This window comes from Tachyglossus aculeatus, chromosome 4 (assembly GCF_015852505.1).
Source record: "Tachyglossus aculeatus isolate mTacAcu1 chromosome 4, mTacAcu1.pri, whole genome shotgun sequence".
Taxonomy (NCBI): Eukaryota; Metazoa; Chordata; class Mammalia; order Monotremata; family Tachyglossidae; genus Tachyglossus; species Tachyglossus aculeatus.
In genome coordinates this window covers 95925879-95940880 of record NC_052069.1, presented here as the reverse complement: position 1 = coordinate 95940880, position 15002 = coordinate 95925879, and the positions used below count along the sequence as shown (strand labels likewise).

At 43.4% G+C, this 15002-nt stretch overlaps 1 protein-coding gene across 1 annotated transcript in view; it reads right to left on the bottom strand.

Moving 5' to 3' along the window:
- Positions 1-295: 295 nt before the first annotated feature.
- Positions 296-15002, bottom strand: part of CNGB3 (cyclic nucleotide gated channel subunit beta 3) — a 90173-nt gene continuing 75466 nt past the window's right edge. The window contains exons 14-16 of the mRNA XM_038745647.1: positions 5587-5733; positions 3546-3720; positions 296-553 (exon numbers count right to left, since the gene is read on the bottom strand). Of these exons, the coding sequence (XP_038601575.1) occupies positions 311-553; positions 3546-3720; positions 5587-5733 (565 nt within the window). The 3' untranslated portion in view covers positions 296-310. The remainder of the gene's footprint in view (positions 554-3545; positions 3721-5586; positions 5734-15002) is intronic.

The window sequence follows — 15002 nt, the reverse complement described above, 5'->3', positions numbered from 1 at the left end:
TCCATATTCATGGCCACAAAACAGCACTAAAACTCAAGAGAGAAGCCCAAGAGGAAACTATGTGCTAGAAACATGACAGAGGGGCAAGAGTAAGCCAAAACCCAACCAGGTAACAGGAAAGAAAGAAGCAAAGCAAAGAGGAAAATGATCATCTCTTCCTAACCCCTGAGGAAAACGCCACCTTCAAATCAAACTCCACAAATTGTGTTCTAGTGAATTAATGGTGATTTCTCAGGAGTAGATGCAATGCCCTTTGACTAACCGAATAATCTGGGGACAGTGCAACACTCCAACCCACAACATCAAGCACCTATTGCTTTGGCTTTTCTTTGACTTGAACAGTAAGTACCTCTCCTTCTCCTGCATTAGGGGAAGGGGTCATGGTAATGATTAGTGATTGATTGGTAGTTCCCCTGGGTAAGACTGCCTTGGATGGTGGCTGAGGGGATGGGTTTCCCTTTTTTGGGCTTGGTTGACATTTATGACTATCCAGTGGCTTCTCTTCAGGCTCTCTTCCTTTCTCCTCTTCTCCTTCAGGGTTTTCTGGCATTTTCTGGAAGAAGAAATTTAGACTTAAATCCAAGCCAAGAGTCAACTCCCTTCAGGTAGCATATATAAAAGAGTTCACAGGAGAAGCAGCATGGCTCAGTGGAAAGACCGTGGGCTTGGGGGTCAGAGGCCTTGGGTTCTAATTCTGTCTCTGCCACTTGCCTGCTATCTGATCTTCGGCAAGTCACTTAAATTCTCTGTGCCTCAGTTTCTTAAAATGGGGATTCAATCCCTATTCTCCCTCCTACTTAGATTGTGAGCCCTATGTGAGACAGGGACAGTGTCCAACCTGATTATTTTGTATCTACTCCAGCTCTTAGAATAGTGCTTAATGTATAGTAAGCACTTAGTAAATATCATAATTATACATTATGGCTGAGATCCTGAACCTCTGGATCAGTATAAATAGGACATGTTGTCTTTTGTGTTTTTGGAAAGTCAAAGTGGCACAGAGGAAACAGCACTGGATAGGAATCAGGAGACCTAGATCCCAGGTCTGTCACTGCCCTGCTGTGTGACTTTGGACAAGTCACAACCTCTCTGGGCCTCAGTTTCCTCATCTATAAAGTGAGGATAATTCTTATCTTCCTTTTTTAAAAAAACAGTAATGACATTTTTTTAAGTGCGTGTGATGTGTCAAGATTTTTCTAAACACCATGGTACATACAAGTCATTCCAAATGGGGCTCAGTCTAAGGATTGAATCTCCCTTTTATAGTTGAGGAAACTGAGGCACAAAGAATCAATCAATCAATGGTATATTTTGAGCACTATGTAGAGAGTACTGTGCTAAGCTCTTGGGAGAGTACAATACAACATGTTCCCTGTCCATAATGAGCTTATAGACTAGAGGATGAGTTTATAGTCTAGAGGAATTAAGTGACTTGTCAAAGGTCACACAGCAGGCAAGTGGCAGAGCCAGCATTAGAAGCCAAGTCCTCTGATTCCCAGGTCTGTGCTCTTTCCACTAGGCCATGCTTCTTCCCTATCTTATAGAGATATCGGGAGGATAAAGTAAGATAAGTGTTGAAAGTATCTGGAAAAATAGCAGCATTTTACTAGTTCAAAGTAAAATAATAGTAGTAGTATTGTTCTAATAAGAGTGCTTTTGTGTCAAGAAATGAGTAAGATTTGGGATTTGCAAAATAATAAGGAACCCTGGGGCTTCTAAGTTTTTGTCTGGGAAAGTCCTCATCTTACGTTCCTAAAATTAATCCAATATGATTTTCAATTTGTGAATCTAAGGTAAGTGAAAGATTCCTATCACTTAGCATTGAATTAATGTCTTTTTCTAGTCCTGGCCCCAGGTGGTTGGATCTGTGGATGCCACCCTCCAGCCTGGTTAAAGAGAAGATGAGGTTTGGGCTATATGACCCCCTGCTTTCCTGTCAGCCACCCAACTAATTGACTCCCCGAGCAAAGTGGGATTTTTATTTACTCACAGGGTCCTAGGCAAGGTTGAGCCCACCCATGCCTGCTGTAGAATCAAGAGGAAAAAGGGAATTTCCAATTTCCAAGATGGAGCACAGAGAAAAGAAAGGAACCTAGTAAACCAGGGATCTTGAGCTTTTATTGCATTTTCCCAAGTGTTTAATACAGTGTATTGCACTGTACATTCTCAGATACCATTATAACTACTATTATTATGGAAGTCACTTCAGCCCCAGTAGGAGCAGATAAACTGTCAGAAGCTGAGACAATTTTTAATGGTATTTGTTAAGCTCTTACTGTGTATCAAACATTATAATAAATGTGGGGCAGATACAAGTTAATCAGGTTGGATACAGTCCCTGTCCCAAATGGGCTTCAAAGTCTAAATAGGTGGGAGAACAGGTATTGCATCTCTGTTTTTCAGTTGACAAAACTGAGGCTCAGAGAAATTAAGTGACTTGCCCAAGATCACAGAGCAGACAAGTGACGAAGCTGGATTTAGAACCCATATCTTCTGGCTCCCAGGCTTTATCTACTAGGCCAATGTTGCTTCCCAAAGAGCAGGAGACAATAGTTCCTTTTCTTGCATGGTTTCCTTGTATTCATTCAGTCATATTTACTGAGCGCTTTCTGTGGGCAAAGCACTATATACTAAGTGCATATCACTCTAGGGTAGCAAGCAACAATGCTAGGGCATTCCCTTAACTTTAGTAATGTTTTTCCCTGCATCTCTAGGCATTTTTTTCATACTCTTTCACTTTTTCTTGTCTGTTCTTTATTTTAGTGTATGTCTCCCCAGCTACAGTGTACATTCCTTGAGGATAGGGATCACGCCTACCAATTCTTTTGTATTCTCCCACACACTTTAGAATAATCCTCTTCTGAGTTGACACTCAATATTATTAATTTGATCAATCCATCAGTGGTATTTATTGAGTGCTCACTGTGTACGTGGGAGAGTACAATGCAACAGAGTTGGTAGATATGTTCCCTGCCCGCAACGAGCTTCCAGTATGGAGATAACTCCCCTCAACCCTCCACAAATACTGCAAAGTAGATAGGGTAAGTTTTGCTCTTTGAAGATTTACTGAGACTGCAGCATGGCTTACTGAGAAGCAGCATGGTTTAGTGGATACAGCATGAGCCTGAGAGTCAGTAGGACCTGGGTTCTAATCCCTGCTCCCCCAACGCGTCTGCTGTGTGACCTTGGGCAAGTTACTTCACTTCTCTGGGCCTCAGTTACCTCATCTGTAAACTGGGGATTAAGAGTGTGAACCCTATGTGGGACAGGGACTGTGTCCAACCTGATTAAACTTGTATCTACCCCAACGCTTAGAATGGTGCTTGGCACATAGTAAGCGCTTAACAAGTACCATAATTATTATTATTAGTGGAGATGGGTCCCAACCCATCTGTGGCCTGCCAATTTACAGTGTGCCTAAATGAGCCTTAGTCAGGGTCCAGTTCATGTGCCGGAATCGGAACTTGAAGCTCTGGAACTGGAAGCTAGTGCCAGACTCTGTTTCAGCAGGCTGAACCAGAATGGTTCATTTCCTCCTTCGTTACCTGAGCTACTTGTTCCCGTTTCAGTTTGAGCAACCTTGCAAGGCCAGCTTTTCCCGAACCACCCAGCAGAGCTTTGAACATCTTGGGTGTCTCTTCTTTTGGTGGGAAGAGAAGAGCCAGTCCTTTTATTGGTGGAGGCTCATTTGCAGGCTTGGCCTTCTCTTTGAGGAGGACCCTGTGGGAAAGAGAACATGGAAGCCATTTAAGACACTTGATGAGACCTCTGGGGAGAATCCTGAAGGCAAGTTTAAATTCAGCTCAAAGAACTCAAACTTTGTTGCTTCTGCTCTGGACTGCAAGCTCCTTGTGGTCAGGGAATGTATTTAGCAATTCTGTCATGTGGTACTCTCCAAAGCATGGCCCTGGGAGGCAGATGACCAGAGTTCTAATCTTGGCTCTTTTACATACTTCCTGCGTGACCTTGGGCAAGTCACTTAACTTCTCTGTGCCTCAATTTCCTGAACTGTAAAATGGGGATTCAATACCTGTTCCCTCTACTACTTCAAACTTTGAACTCCATTCATTCATTCAATCGTATTTATTGAACGCTTTCAGACCTAATTTACTTGTACTTACCCCAGACCTTAGAACAGTTTTTGACATGTAATAAGTGCTTAACAAGTACTCTAAAACAAACAAATTCTTAGTGCAGTGCTCTGCACACAGAAAGCACTCAACCAATACCATTGATTGATTGATGCATTCTGTGTCACCTTTCCCAAGCCCCTGGCTCGGTCTTGTTTACATACATGTGTGCATTCCCACACCACTCCTATGATGGGGGATGGGCCCAACCAGTCCTCCCAAAGTCCTCCCGGGCTCTGGGAAGACAGCTCTGATCCTGCAGGATTTCTCTTTCCATTGCTTAATGTTCTGCAGGACCACAGGAGAACCTAAGCAACTAAAATGGTCAGTTGCATAGATTGGGGGAGAAGAATTAGGACTGTCCGTGGCTGCCCATTGGGCCGAGTCCCTGGATGGATGGACCACACTCATTCAGCAAACACCAGGCCCAGTTTACCCACTGGGGCCTCCATTCTATGTGGTTCCTACCTGAGAGGGATCTCAGTGGCCCCTGCTCAATGTGCTGCTCAGCCTAGGCTCTGTGGCAGCCATCAGTACATCAGCCCAGGATGGGCTGGTTCACCCAGAGTCGGTGCCATCATGCTGCCACCTTGGCCACTTCTCCACTGAGGCACTGGGCAGAAGCTACTGAGGAAGAGGTGGGTGTACAGGTAAGTTCTGCCGCTCTCTACTTCTCTTCCGTTTTGCCCCTCTCCCATAATTCCTTTTACTTTGCTCTCCTCTTACCTTTCTCTCTTTTCCCTTTCCCCCTTCAACTTTTCCATTCCTCCCCATTACCTTCTCACCCCGTCTTCCTTTCCTGTCTGCTCCGCGCACTCCACCACACACACACAGTTTGGCCTTGTCCTCCTCCTACCACCATGCCTCTTCCACATAAGGTAACCAGATTTCTGGGTTTTACTTAATAACAACAACAAAACCTTTACCGTATACCTAATTCTCAAACCTGGTAGCTCTCCAGCCTGTTTCTCAGTGGGTTCTACAAGAGTGGAATTCACAAGTTGGCGGGACCTGTGTGGTTATTGGCATTAGAATTCTTAGCTCAATTCCCCTCTTCCTTTTTTAATGATATTTGTTAAGTACTTCCTATGAGTCAAGCACTGTAAGTGCTAGGGTATATACAAGTTAGGCTGGAGGCAGTTCTGTCCCACATGGGGTACACAGCTTAAGCAGGAAGGAGAACAAGTATTGAATCCCCACTTGCAGGTGAGGAAACTGAGGCACAGAGAAGTGAAAGCACTTGCTCAAGGTCACAAAGCAGGCAAGTGGTGGAGCCAGGAGTAGAACCAAGGTCCTCTGGCTCCCAGGTCCATGCTCTTTCCACTAGGCCACACTGTTTCCCTCTCTTCAAGGAGGAGATTAATGTGAAATGCTGGCATTCACTGATTCCTAAAAGGGCAATTCTACAGTTATTTACAAGCCCAAATCCCAACACTCTTTGTCTAAATGGACATACTTTGCTTTCTTCATCAGGAGCTTTTCAGAGTCTGGGTAGTGCACCAGGATTTCATTGAGAGTCTTTTTGTCAAGAATAAAGAGATTGGCAAACCCATGTGCCACAACATTGGCTGTTCGACGGTTTCCTCCCCCAGAGGCTAGAAGGCTGCAAGACAAGAAAAAGGTTTACACCTGGAAGGTTCAGCCTTCTCATTCTGCTGTTATTACCTGTGGGAGAAGAAGTTTGCATATTGGAACATTACGGGAGACAGGCCAGTGATTCAAGACAATTGGTAGCCCTAGCCAGATCCGGCACACCATCAGTGAATAGGGTTTTAATAACATCAACTGTGTTCATAGCACAGTATTAGGCACTCAAGGAGCTAGGGAAACAGTATGCCCTAATGGAAAGAGCTCAGGCCTGGGAGTTAGAGGACGTGGGATCTAATCCCAATTCTGACACTTGTCTGCTGTGTGACCTTGGACAAGTTACTTCACTTTTCTGTGCCTCGGTTACCTCATCTGTAAAATGGGGATTAAGACTGTGAGCCCCATATGAGACATGTACTGTGTCCAAGCTGGTTAGCTTGCATCTACCCCAGAGCTTAATATAGTGCCTGGCACATAGTAAATGCTTAACAAAGATCACTAACAAAAAAAAAAAAGACAACTAAGGAAAGTAATGGAGGCAGATACTACAATGGTTTGAAGACAGAGGCAAAAAAGAAAAGGAGATTTTACATTCATTCATTCATTCAATTGTATTTACTGAGCACTTACTGTGTACAGAGCACTGTACTAAGCGCTTGGGAAGTACAATTCAGCAATAGAGACAATCCAATCCCTGCCCACACACACGTGCACTAGGCTTAAGTAATCGAGTATGTAAAATATGGTCCAGAAGTACTGCAAAAGGGAAGATACAACCTGAGCAGAGGAGAGATTAATTGGGGACTGGTTTTTGGAGGAGACATGATTTCAGAAGGGCTTTAGATGACAGGGAGAGCAGTGTAGTCTGTCAGATTTAAGTCCAAGCAGGGGGCAAAGGAGCAAACAGGTGATTGGCAGTGGAGAATAGAATGAGGCTTTGTGAACAGGTGTTCTTGAAAGGGATGATGAGGGCAAAGTGGGATGTGTTTAGAGAAGAGAGGGGAAAGGTAGGAAGGAGAGTTCCTTCAATCCTATGGTCAGGAATTTCTGCTTTTTCTATGGCATTTGTTAAGAACTTTCTAAGTGCCAGACACTCTACTATGCACTGGGGTAGATGCAAGATAACCAGCTTGGACACAGTCCATGTTCCACATGGGGCTCACAGTCTTAATCTCCATTTTACAGATGAGGTAAGTGAGGCACCTCTCCTGTGAATCAACACCTTGTTGTAGCAGGAGAGTTTGCGTATGATGATAAGGCTTACAACTACGCCATATAGGGCTATCCATAATGGAAAGGCCTAAGCTGAAGCGTCAGGCAAAGTTGATTCACCTGGTCTGGGGAGCAGTGGCATTGGAAAGAGTCAAAGGTGAATCATCAAATGATCAAAACAATGATCAAAGACAACAGCATAGTCTTAAGTTTTTACTTCACAGAAGAAGGCAATGGTAAACCATTTTCATAACCAAGAAAACTAAGGAGATACATACCAGAATGACCCTATGACAGAAGATGTGACATTCTGAAGAGGGTGTGTCAGTGGAGTTGCTACGGGTTGGAAACGCCTCAGTGGCATTTGAAGAAAAAACTGAGACACACAAAGTGAAGTTACTTGTCCAAGGTCACACAGCAGACAAGTGGCAGAGTTGGGATAAAGAATCCAGGCCCTTTGCCTACCAGGTCGATACTCTTTCCACTAGGCCATGCAGGTTCTCTGCTAGATGTGGAGAGAATTAAGCAACCGCTGGAGGTTTTGGTGAGCAGGAAGCCATGTACACTCGGCTCATGGCTTCTCAACCCTCTCTGAGAAGCAGTTGGCCTCAGGTGGTGGATCCCCCTTTCAGGGCATAATTTGGGGGAGTGGAAGGGCTTTATGAGCAGAACTCTTTATTGGATTTTGGATGGTTAAAACTCCCACCCACACTAAGTCCATGAAACATTGATTCCAGGGGTCTGGTATTGCCAATTGAAGATCCCTTTGGCTCGGCAGCTTGGGTGATTGCCTGGTTCACTCATGCCTAAACCAGGCTCCAACTTAGGGGAGGGAAACACTGGAGGTGTTCTTAATGTTTGAGACAGCCACACCTCTGGGTTTCCCAGAGCTTATCTCAGAAGTCAGGATGTTTTTTCTCTAGAATTCTCTGGAATTGCCGTTCCTTCTCTGATGATTGAGTCTTCCGTATTTCCCTAAGTGTTCAAAATTTATTGGAGTAATTCTAGGAGGAATTTTCTAGACAGAAACTGCAATTTAGGGAGTAGAGCTTTTGTTTCTGTTTATTCGTTTTATTTTCTCCCATAAAACGTTTTCGTGGTCATTTATGCTTCTTTCAGAAAACCTAGAGGAGGTTTGAACTCTGATAGCCAGCCTTTTGGTTTAAACCATAATTGTCTTCCCCTGACCACTGCAATGTTATCAACTAATCTTTCCTGATTGAGGATGGACCTATTATTGTCAACCTAAACATGGCTGCTTGCTTACCTACCTCCAGACTCTCTAATTCTCATAGGACCTCTCAGCTGTGACAAGTGACTGGCTCCTTATGAACTTGAAAATAAAGGGCTAGTACTTACCGCTGTTTTTTTAAAATTAGCATTTCAGTTCCTTTTAAAATTTTTATGGTATTTAATTTTTTTTCTGAGTATCAGTGTAAATGGAAAACGCAAGCAATCCTGCTACAACTTAACTAACCAAAGAGAAAGCTTGTTTCCTAATGATACCATCCTAATGATACCATTTCCTGGTGAGTTTTAAAGCACCTTATGGAGATTATTGTCTTGCTACACAAAATTTCTGGAAGGTAGATAGATAACAAGAAGTCTGGTATTCCCTTTCTTTACACAAGGACACTGAGGACCTGCCTCAAGCTAATCCCTGAGTCAGGGGCAGAGCCAAAAATTTGGCTCCCCATGGGTTTTATTCTCATCTCTCTACTAGTGACAATGTTTGAGATCTAGGCAGTCTGATAAACCCTTAAAGTGCCATTCCATCTGTTGAGAGGTTCATTTGACTTCTATTAGCCAGAGAGCTTTGAAGTTTGTTTTTAAAGTGACCTCTTCAATGTTACCCATCTCTTTCTCTCCTCTGGCCATAATGCTCTTTGATACATGCAGAAAAAAGAATAAACCATCACCAGTCATGGCTGTCTCCACGTCTAGAGGAATGCCCTTGAGATCTACCCAAGGATGGGGACATGGGTTGGAAGATGGGAAAGAGGTCAGATCCACAAATCTCTACATCCTAGGTAGGTATCCCAGCAGCTTCAGCTTCTTACCTCTTTCTGTTAGACATGTTTTTCTTTCTTTCCTGGTCTCCTTTCATTTACACTGGCCTCTCCAGTTTTGCTCTAAAGCTACATGTCTACCTGGCTTCTTTCCTGTATTTGCCTGTAGCTTTGGCTTTGGCTTCCAAATCTACAACCCCCAAGTGCTCATCCAGGGTGCTGTAAGGGCCAGGCTAAGCAGTGAAAGTAGATTTCCAGCTGCTACAGCCTCCTAGAGGTAGATGTGCTTCTGCAAGGTGCAAGAACTGGGAAGCAGCGTGGACTAGTGGGTAGAGCATGGGCCTGAGAGTCAGAAGGACCTGGGTACTAATCCCGGCTCTGCCACTTGTCTGCTGTGCTCTGTACACAGTAAGCGCTCAATAAATATGATTGAATGAATGAATGCTGTGTGACCGTGGGCAAGTCACTTCTCATCTCTGTGCCTCAGTTACCTCATCTGTAAAATGGGGATTAAGACTGTGAGCCCGATATGGGACATGGACTGTGTCCAGCCTCATTAATGTGAATCAACCCCAGAGCTTTAGAACAGTGCATTGTACTCGGTAAGTGTTTAACAAATACCATTTAAAAAAAAACAAAAAAACTCTGGCCAAGGTAAACTTTCCACAACTTTGGTTCATCTTGGACCTCATAAACCTTCTTTCAGCTTCATTCTCTGTGCCCAACCAGTGGGCCCTTCAGGGCCTCCTTCTCATCTATCCACCATGAGACTTCCCCAAGGAACTGGTCCTCAAGATTCTCTCTTATATTTGCCCACCACCTAGTTTCCCACTTCAACAACTCTCCAAAGGCAACTGAGGAGACAGCAAATTAGAGCAAATCATGACACACTTCAAGTGATGCAGGTTTGAGATATTATTTTCTCTAGAGATAATTGGTGCTCTTCCTTGCCATTAAACTATGAGACTGATGAGGATGTGAGTCCACTTCTTCTTGGCTGGACAAAAACTTGATTTCCATCTGGTGAGTTACCCTAGAGACTGTGAAAAGAGCAAGAAGGCAGACAATCATCAGGGTGATCTAACCCACCCAATGGCCACTGACAAGGAGAGCCTCTAACCTTTCTCCAAAGAATTCTATGATGGTAATTTTATTCATTCCTAAAATGAAAGAAGCATACCCTGAAATTCAATTTAATCATGTTTTATTGAGTGCTTACTGTGTGCAAAGCACTATACTAAGTGCTGAAATATTCCTGAAATCCTTTAACTTTCAACCATCTTTATACATCAGTGGAAAAACGCTACCCAATTCGACAGGATGCGTATGTGTTCCTGAAACCTCTTGAACTCAACAGGATTATTCAGGAAGGCTATGAAGAGTAAACAAAAGATCAATTCAAAATCACCTCATGTGACCCTGAACTGTACAGACAAAGCTCTTGTCTGGTCTATTTTCTGTTTACCATGCTGTCTCCATCATGTCCTTATAGTGGCTGCCTGCCTTTTTGTTTGTTTGCTTGTTTGCTTTTTTGTTTTTTGTTTTTCACAAAATCCCCATGCTGACCCCTCTCAGAAGAAAAATCTTTTGCCCCTTCATGGTCACAATCAAAGAGCTACAGAATATAATTTCCATCCGTGCCCTCGCCTCTTTTAGGGTGATATCAGAGTTCCTTCATGGCAGGAGACCATCTGATTATCTGTTGGGAACTTTTGTATGAAATTTTATGTGGAAGCCTTTTGAGACACCAATTGTTGGTCATTTAATTTGTTTGAGAATCTCTAGAGCTTCTTCATTCTAGGGTGATCTGGTTGTGTCTTTGGCGGAAGCAACATGGCTTAGCGGATAGAGACCAGGAGTCAGAAGGACCTGGGTTTTAACCCCGCTCTGCTACTTGTCTGCTGTGTAATCTTGGGCAAGTCACTTCATTTCTCTTTGCCTCAGTTACCATATCTGTAAAATAGGGATTAAGACCGTGAGACCCATGTGGGACAGGGACTGTAACTAATTAGTCTGTCTCTAACCTAGTGCTTAAAACAGTACTTAGCACATAGCACTGAACAAATAGCAGTATTATTATTCTTATTAAATGCATTCCACTGACCCTAGCCCTGGCTGGACGACAGTCACAAGCCCTGTGCCATTCAGTTTCTGGAATGGCAATATCCATATAGTTTGCTTGTCCTTTTTTTTTTTCACAATTGTCCTGGTCATAATTCTTGCTCCACTGTCTGCTACAGTCACTGTTGTAGAGGCCCCTGTTTTTAACCCAGCCCTTGTTTTGGGCGTTTGTTCTTTTTTGTTCCCCAAAAGTCAGGAAGCATGAGGGTCTTTCTTCATCCCAGAGTAATGAAGTTCCTACTAAAGACTACACTGAAAGCTCCTTGTGGGCAGGCAATGGACCCTCTCTATACTGTAAGATCACTGTGGGCAGGGAATATGTCTGCTTACTGTTATATTGTACTCTCCCAAGCTCTTGGGATAGTGCTCTACACACAGTAAGTGCTCAATAAATACAATCGACTGATTGATCTACCAACTCTGTTGTACTCTCCCAAACATTTAGTAAAGTGCTCTGCACACAGTAATCACTCAATAAATACCATTGATTGATTGAATGATTAAAGAAGGATAGGTACAAGGTGGTCTCACTATAGTCTTTCTCCTTGTTCAACCACAGGTGGGTTAAACCCTCAGGATTTCATAGCTCCCTATTATACATCTTCTCTTTGACTTCACTGAAAATGGTGCTGGATCCATTGAGGTTCTGCTCAGTTTAAGCCCTGAAAACTCAACCAAGCCCTGGGCCTTTTACCAGTAGGCATAAATGGACAGCAAGACTGAAGTTGGTGGGTTTTCACAGTGCTCTGTGACATTCACTTTTTATCTGAATATGAGTCTCGGGTGTGTGTAGAGATTTGAGACCACGATAATAATCCCAAAATAGCACATTTAAATGTCAGGCTATTTTGAGTTTTCTCCAGCTTCAACTAAACCTGCCTACAGGTCACAAGATCTGAAGAACTTGACAAACTTTTGAAAGGAAGTAATAGTCTGCCTACCAGAAGCAGAAGAGAAGCAGCGTGGCTCAGTGGAAAGAGCCTGGGCTTGGGAGTCAGAAGTCATGGGTTCTAATACCGGCTCCGCCACTTATCAGCTGTGTGACTTTGGGCAAGTCACTTAACTTCTCTGTGCCTCAGTTACCTCATCTGTAAAATGGGGATTAAGACTGTGAACCCCATGTGGGACAACCTGATTATGTTGTATCTCCCCCAGCACTTAGAACAGTGCTTGGCACATAGTAAGCACTTATCAAATACCACAATTATTATTATTATTAGCTTCCATCCAGATCATCAAAAATAGCACCATTTCCAATTAAGAGCCCTTCTGTATGAGTTAACCTCAATACCTTGGGTCTGCACTAAATTCATTCAATCGTATTTATTGAGTGCTTTCTGTGTGCAAAGCACTATACTAAATGCTTGAGCGCTGTACTAAGCTGTCTGGATACCTTAGTTATCAGGTTCTGGTGAGAGAAAGAGAGCTCATGTCTTTCTGAACCTGGATGATTAGTTATCAAGAACCAATTACAGCAAGGAGTGCAACACTGTACCTACTTCACCTGCTTTTTGAATCTTTGCAGTGGAGATCCTCATCTCCCCCTTTCATGGAAACTGGAATGGAAAGGTTCATTCTGCCTAGAGATCCCTGAGGAAGGGGGAAGGGTGGGTCTGAATCTCCTTGGCACACCAGCCTTGAAGTTCTTAATTGTAATTTTAATGATAATTTTAAAAATTGTGGTATTTGTGAAGGGTTTACAATGTGCCAAGCACTGTACTAAGCACTAGGGTAGATTCAAGATAGGCTCAGAGACTGCGTGGGGAGGGAAAACAGGTAATTAATCCCCACTTTAAGGATGAGGAGACTGAAGCATGCTGAAGTAAAGTGACATGCAGAAGGTCACATGGCAAGCAAATGGGAGAGCTGGGATTATGATGATGATGATGATGACAGTATTTGTGAAACACTCACTATGTATCAAGCACTGGGGTAGGCACAAGCTAATCAGGTTGGACACAGTCCCTGTCCCACATGGGGCTTACAGCCTCCCCATTTTACAGATGAGGTAACTGAGGCACAAAGAAGTGAAGTGATTTGCCCAAGGTCACACAGCAGACAAGTGGCAGAGTCAGGATTGGAACCCAGGTCCTCCTGACTCCCAGGCCTGTGCTCTATCCACTAAGCCATTCTCTGGCCTCCAGGCCCTTGGTTTTTGCAGTTGGACTTCCTCCAGTACCAGAGGACATACCAAATTGAGAAGCTGATAGGATCCCATACTGTCAGCAAACGAAGTTACAGCTCCAAGCCCTTGTTTGTCACCCATTTAGTCAGTATTTAAATGTCTGCTTGATAGACGCATAGACCTCTTCCCTTCCTGGTGACCTGACATAACGCACAGCGTCTTCTCTTTGACCTCACTGAAAATGCTGCTGGATCCATTGAGGTTCTGTCCAATTTAAGACCTGAAACCTCAATCAAGCCCTGGGCCTTTCACCAGTAGGCATAAATGGACAGCAAGACTGAAGTTGGTGGGTTTTCACAGTGCTCTGTGACATTCACTTTTTATCTGAGTCTGAGTCTTGGGTGTGTGTGGGGATATGAGACCATGAGAATAATCCCAAAATAGCACATTTAAATGTCAGGCTATTTTGAGTTTTCTCCAGCTTCAACTAAACCTGCCTACAGGTCACAAGATCTGAAGAACTTGACAAACTTTTGAAAGGAAGTAATAGTCTGCCTGCCAGATGGATTTTACCCAAACTTTCAAGAGCAGTTTAAAATAGCCTTTTTCTCTTGTCCACAAAATGCTTTTCCAGCACTTTCTCCCAGTAAGAGAGTTCTGTCTATCTCATCCAACAGAAAGATGCTCCCAATGTGCCTACCTTATGATGCTGCTCAAAGACAAGGAGGAGCAGTGACTTTTTCTAATTGTGGACTGACTTTGGACAATGTTGGTCCAGCGGGCCAAGCCCTAGACTCTATTTTTGAAGCTTTATCGAGGATGAAGCATGACCTAGTGGATAGAGCACGGGCCTGGGAGCCAGAAAGACCTGGGTTTTAATATTGCCTCCGCCACTTGTCTGTTGTGTGACCTTGGGTAAGTCACTTCACTTTGCCGCAGCTACCTCATCAATTAAAATGGGGATTAAGACTAAGTCCCAAGTGGAACAAGGCCTGTGTTCAGCCTGATTTGCATGTATCAACCCCAGAGTTTAGTACAGGGCCTGGCACATATTAAGCACTTAACAAATATCACAATTATTATTATTATTACCATTATTATTGTTATCCCTCCTACTTACACTGTGAGCCTCAGTGTGGGACAGGGACTGTATCTAACCTGATTACCTTGTATTTACCTTAGTGCTTAGCACAGTGCTTGGTACATAGTAGGCACTTAACAAATATTATTATTATTATTAGATTTTTTTTGCGGGGGGGGGGGGTCTATTCCCAACTCCAACTGAAACTTGTTGGTGTCATATTAGACAAGACTCAAAGCTAGTTATTCCCTGCAGCTGCTGTCCCTAATTGCTGACCTTCAGGTTGGGCATGGAGAGTGTGCTCAGAAGGGCTGGAAGAAGGGGAGAACAGAATCAATCAATGGTATTAAACACTTACTGACTGCAGAGCACTGTACTAAGTGCTTGGGAGAGTACCACACAATAGAGTTGGTAGATACATTCCTTCCCCACAATGAGCTTAATGTCTAGAGGGGAAGACAGACATTAGTATAAATAAATAATTTATAAAATAGAGGTTTCCTTATAAATTATTTACATGGAATGGAGGGAGAGGGCTAATGGTATGATTTCTCAGCTCTACGCAGACTAGTGGACAATCTCCATCTGAATGGCACTAATTTAGAGCAATAAATTGGTGTTTGGGAGGTAAGGGATGATGTTTGGGTATAAAGAGACATTTCTCTACTAAGATCCAAAGCTCTCAGATTTCCATCACCCAGGAGTTGACTTGTTTTACAGTAGATGGAAGTCCAGCT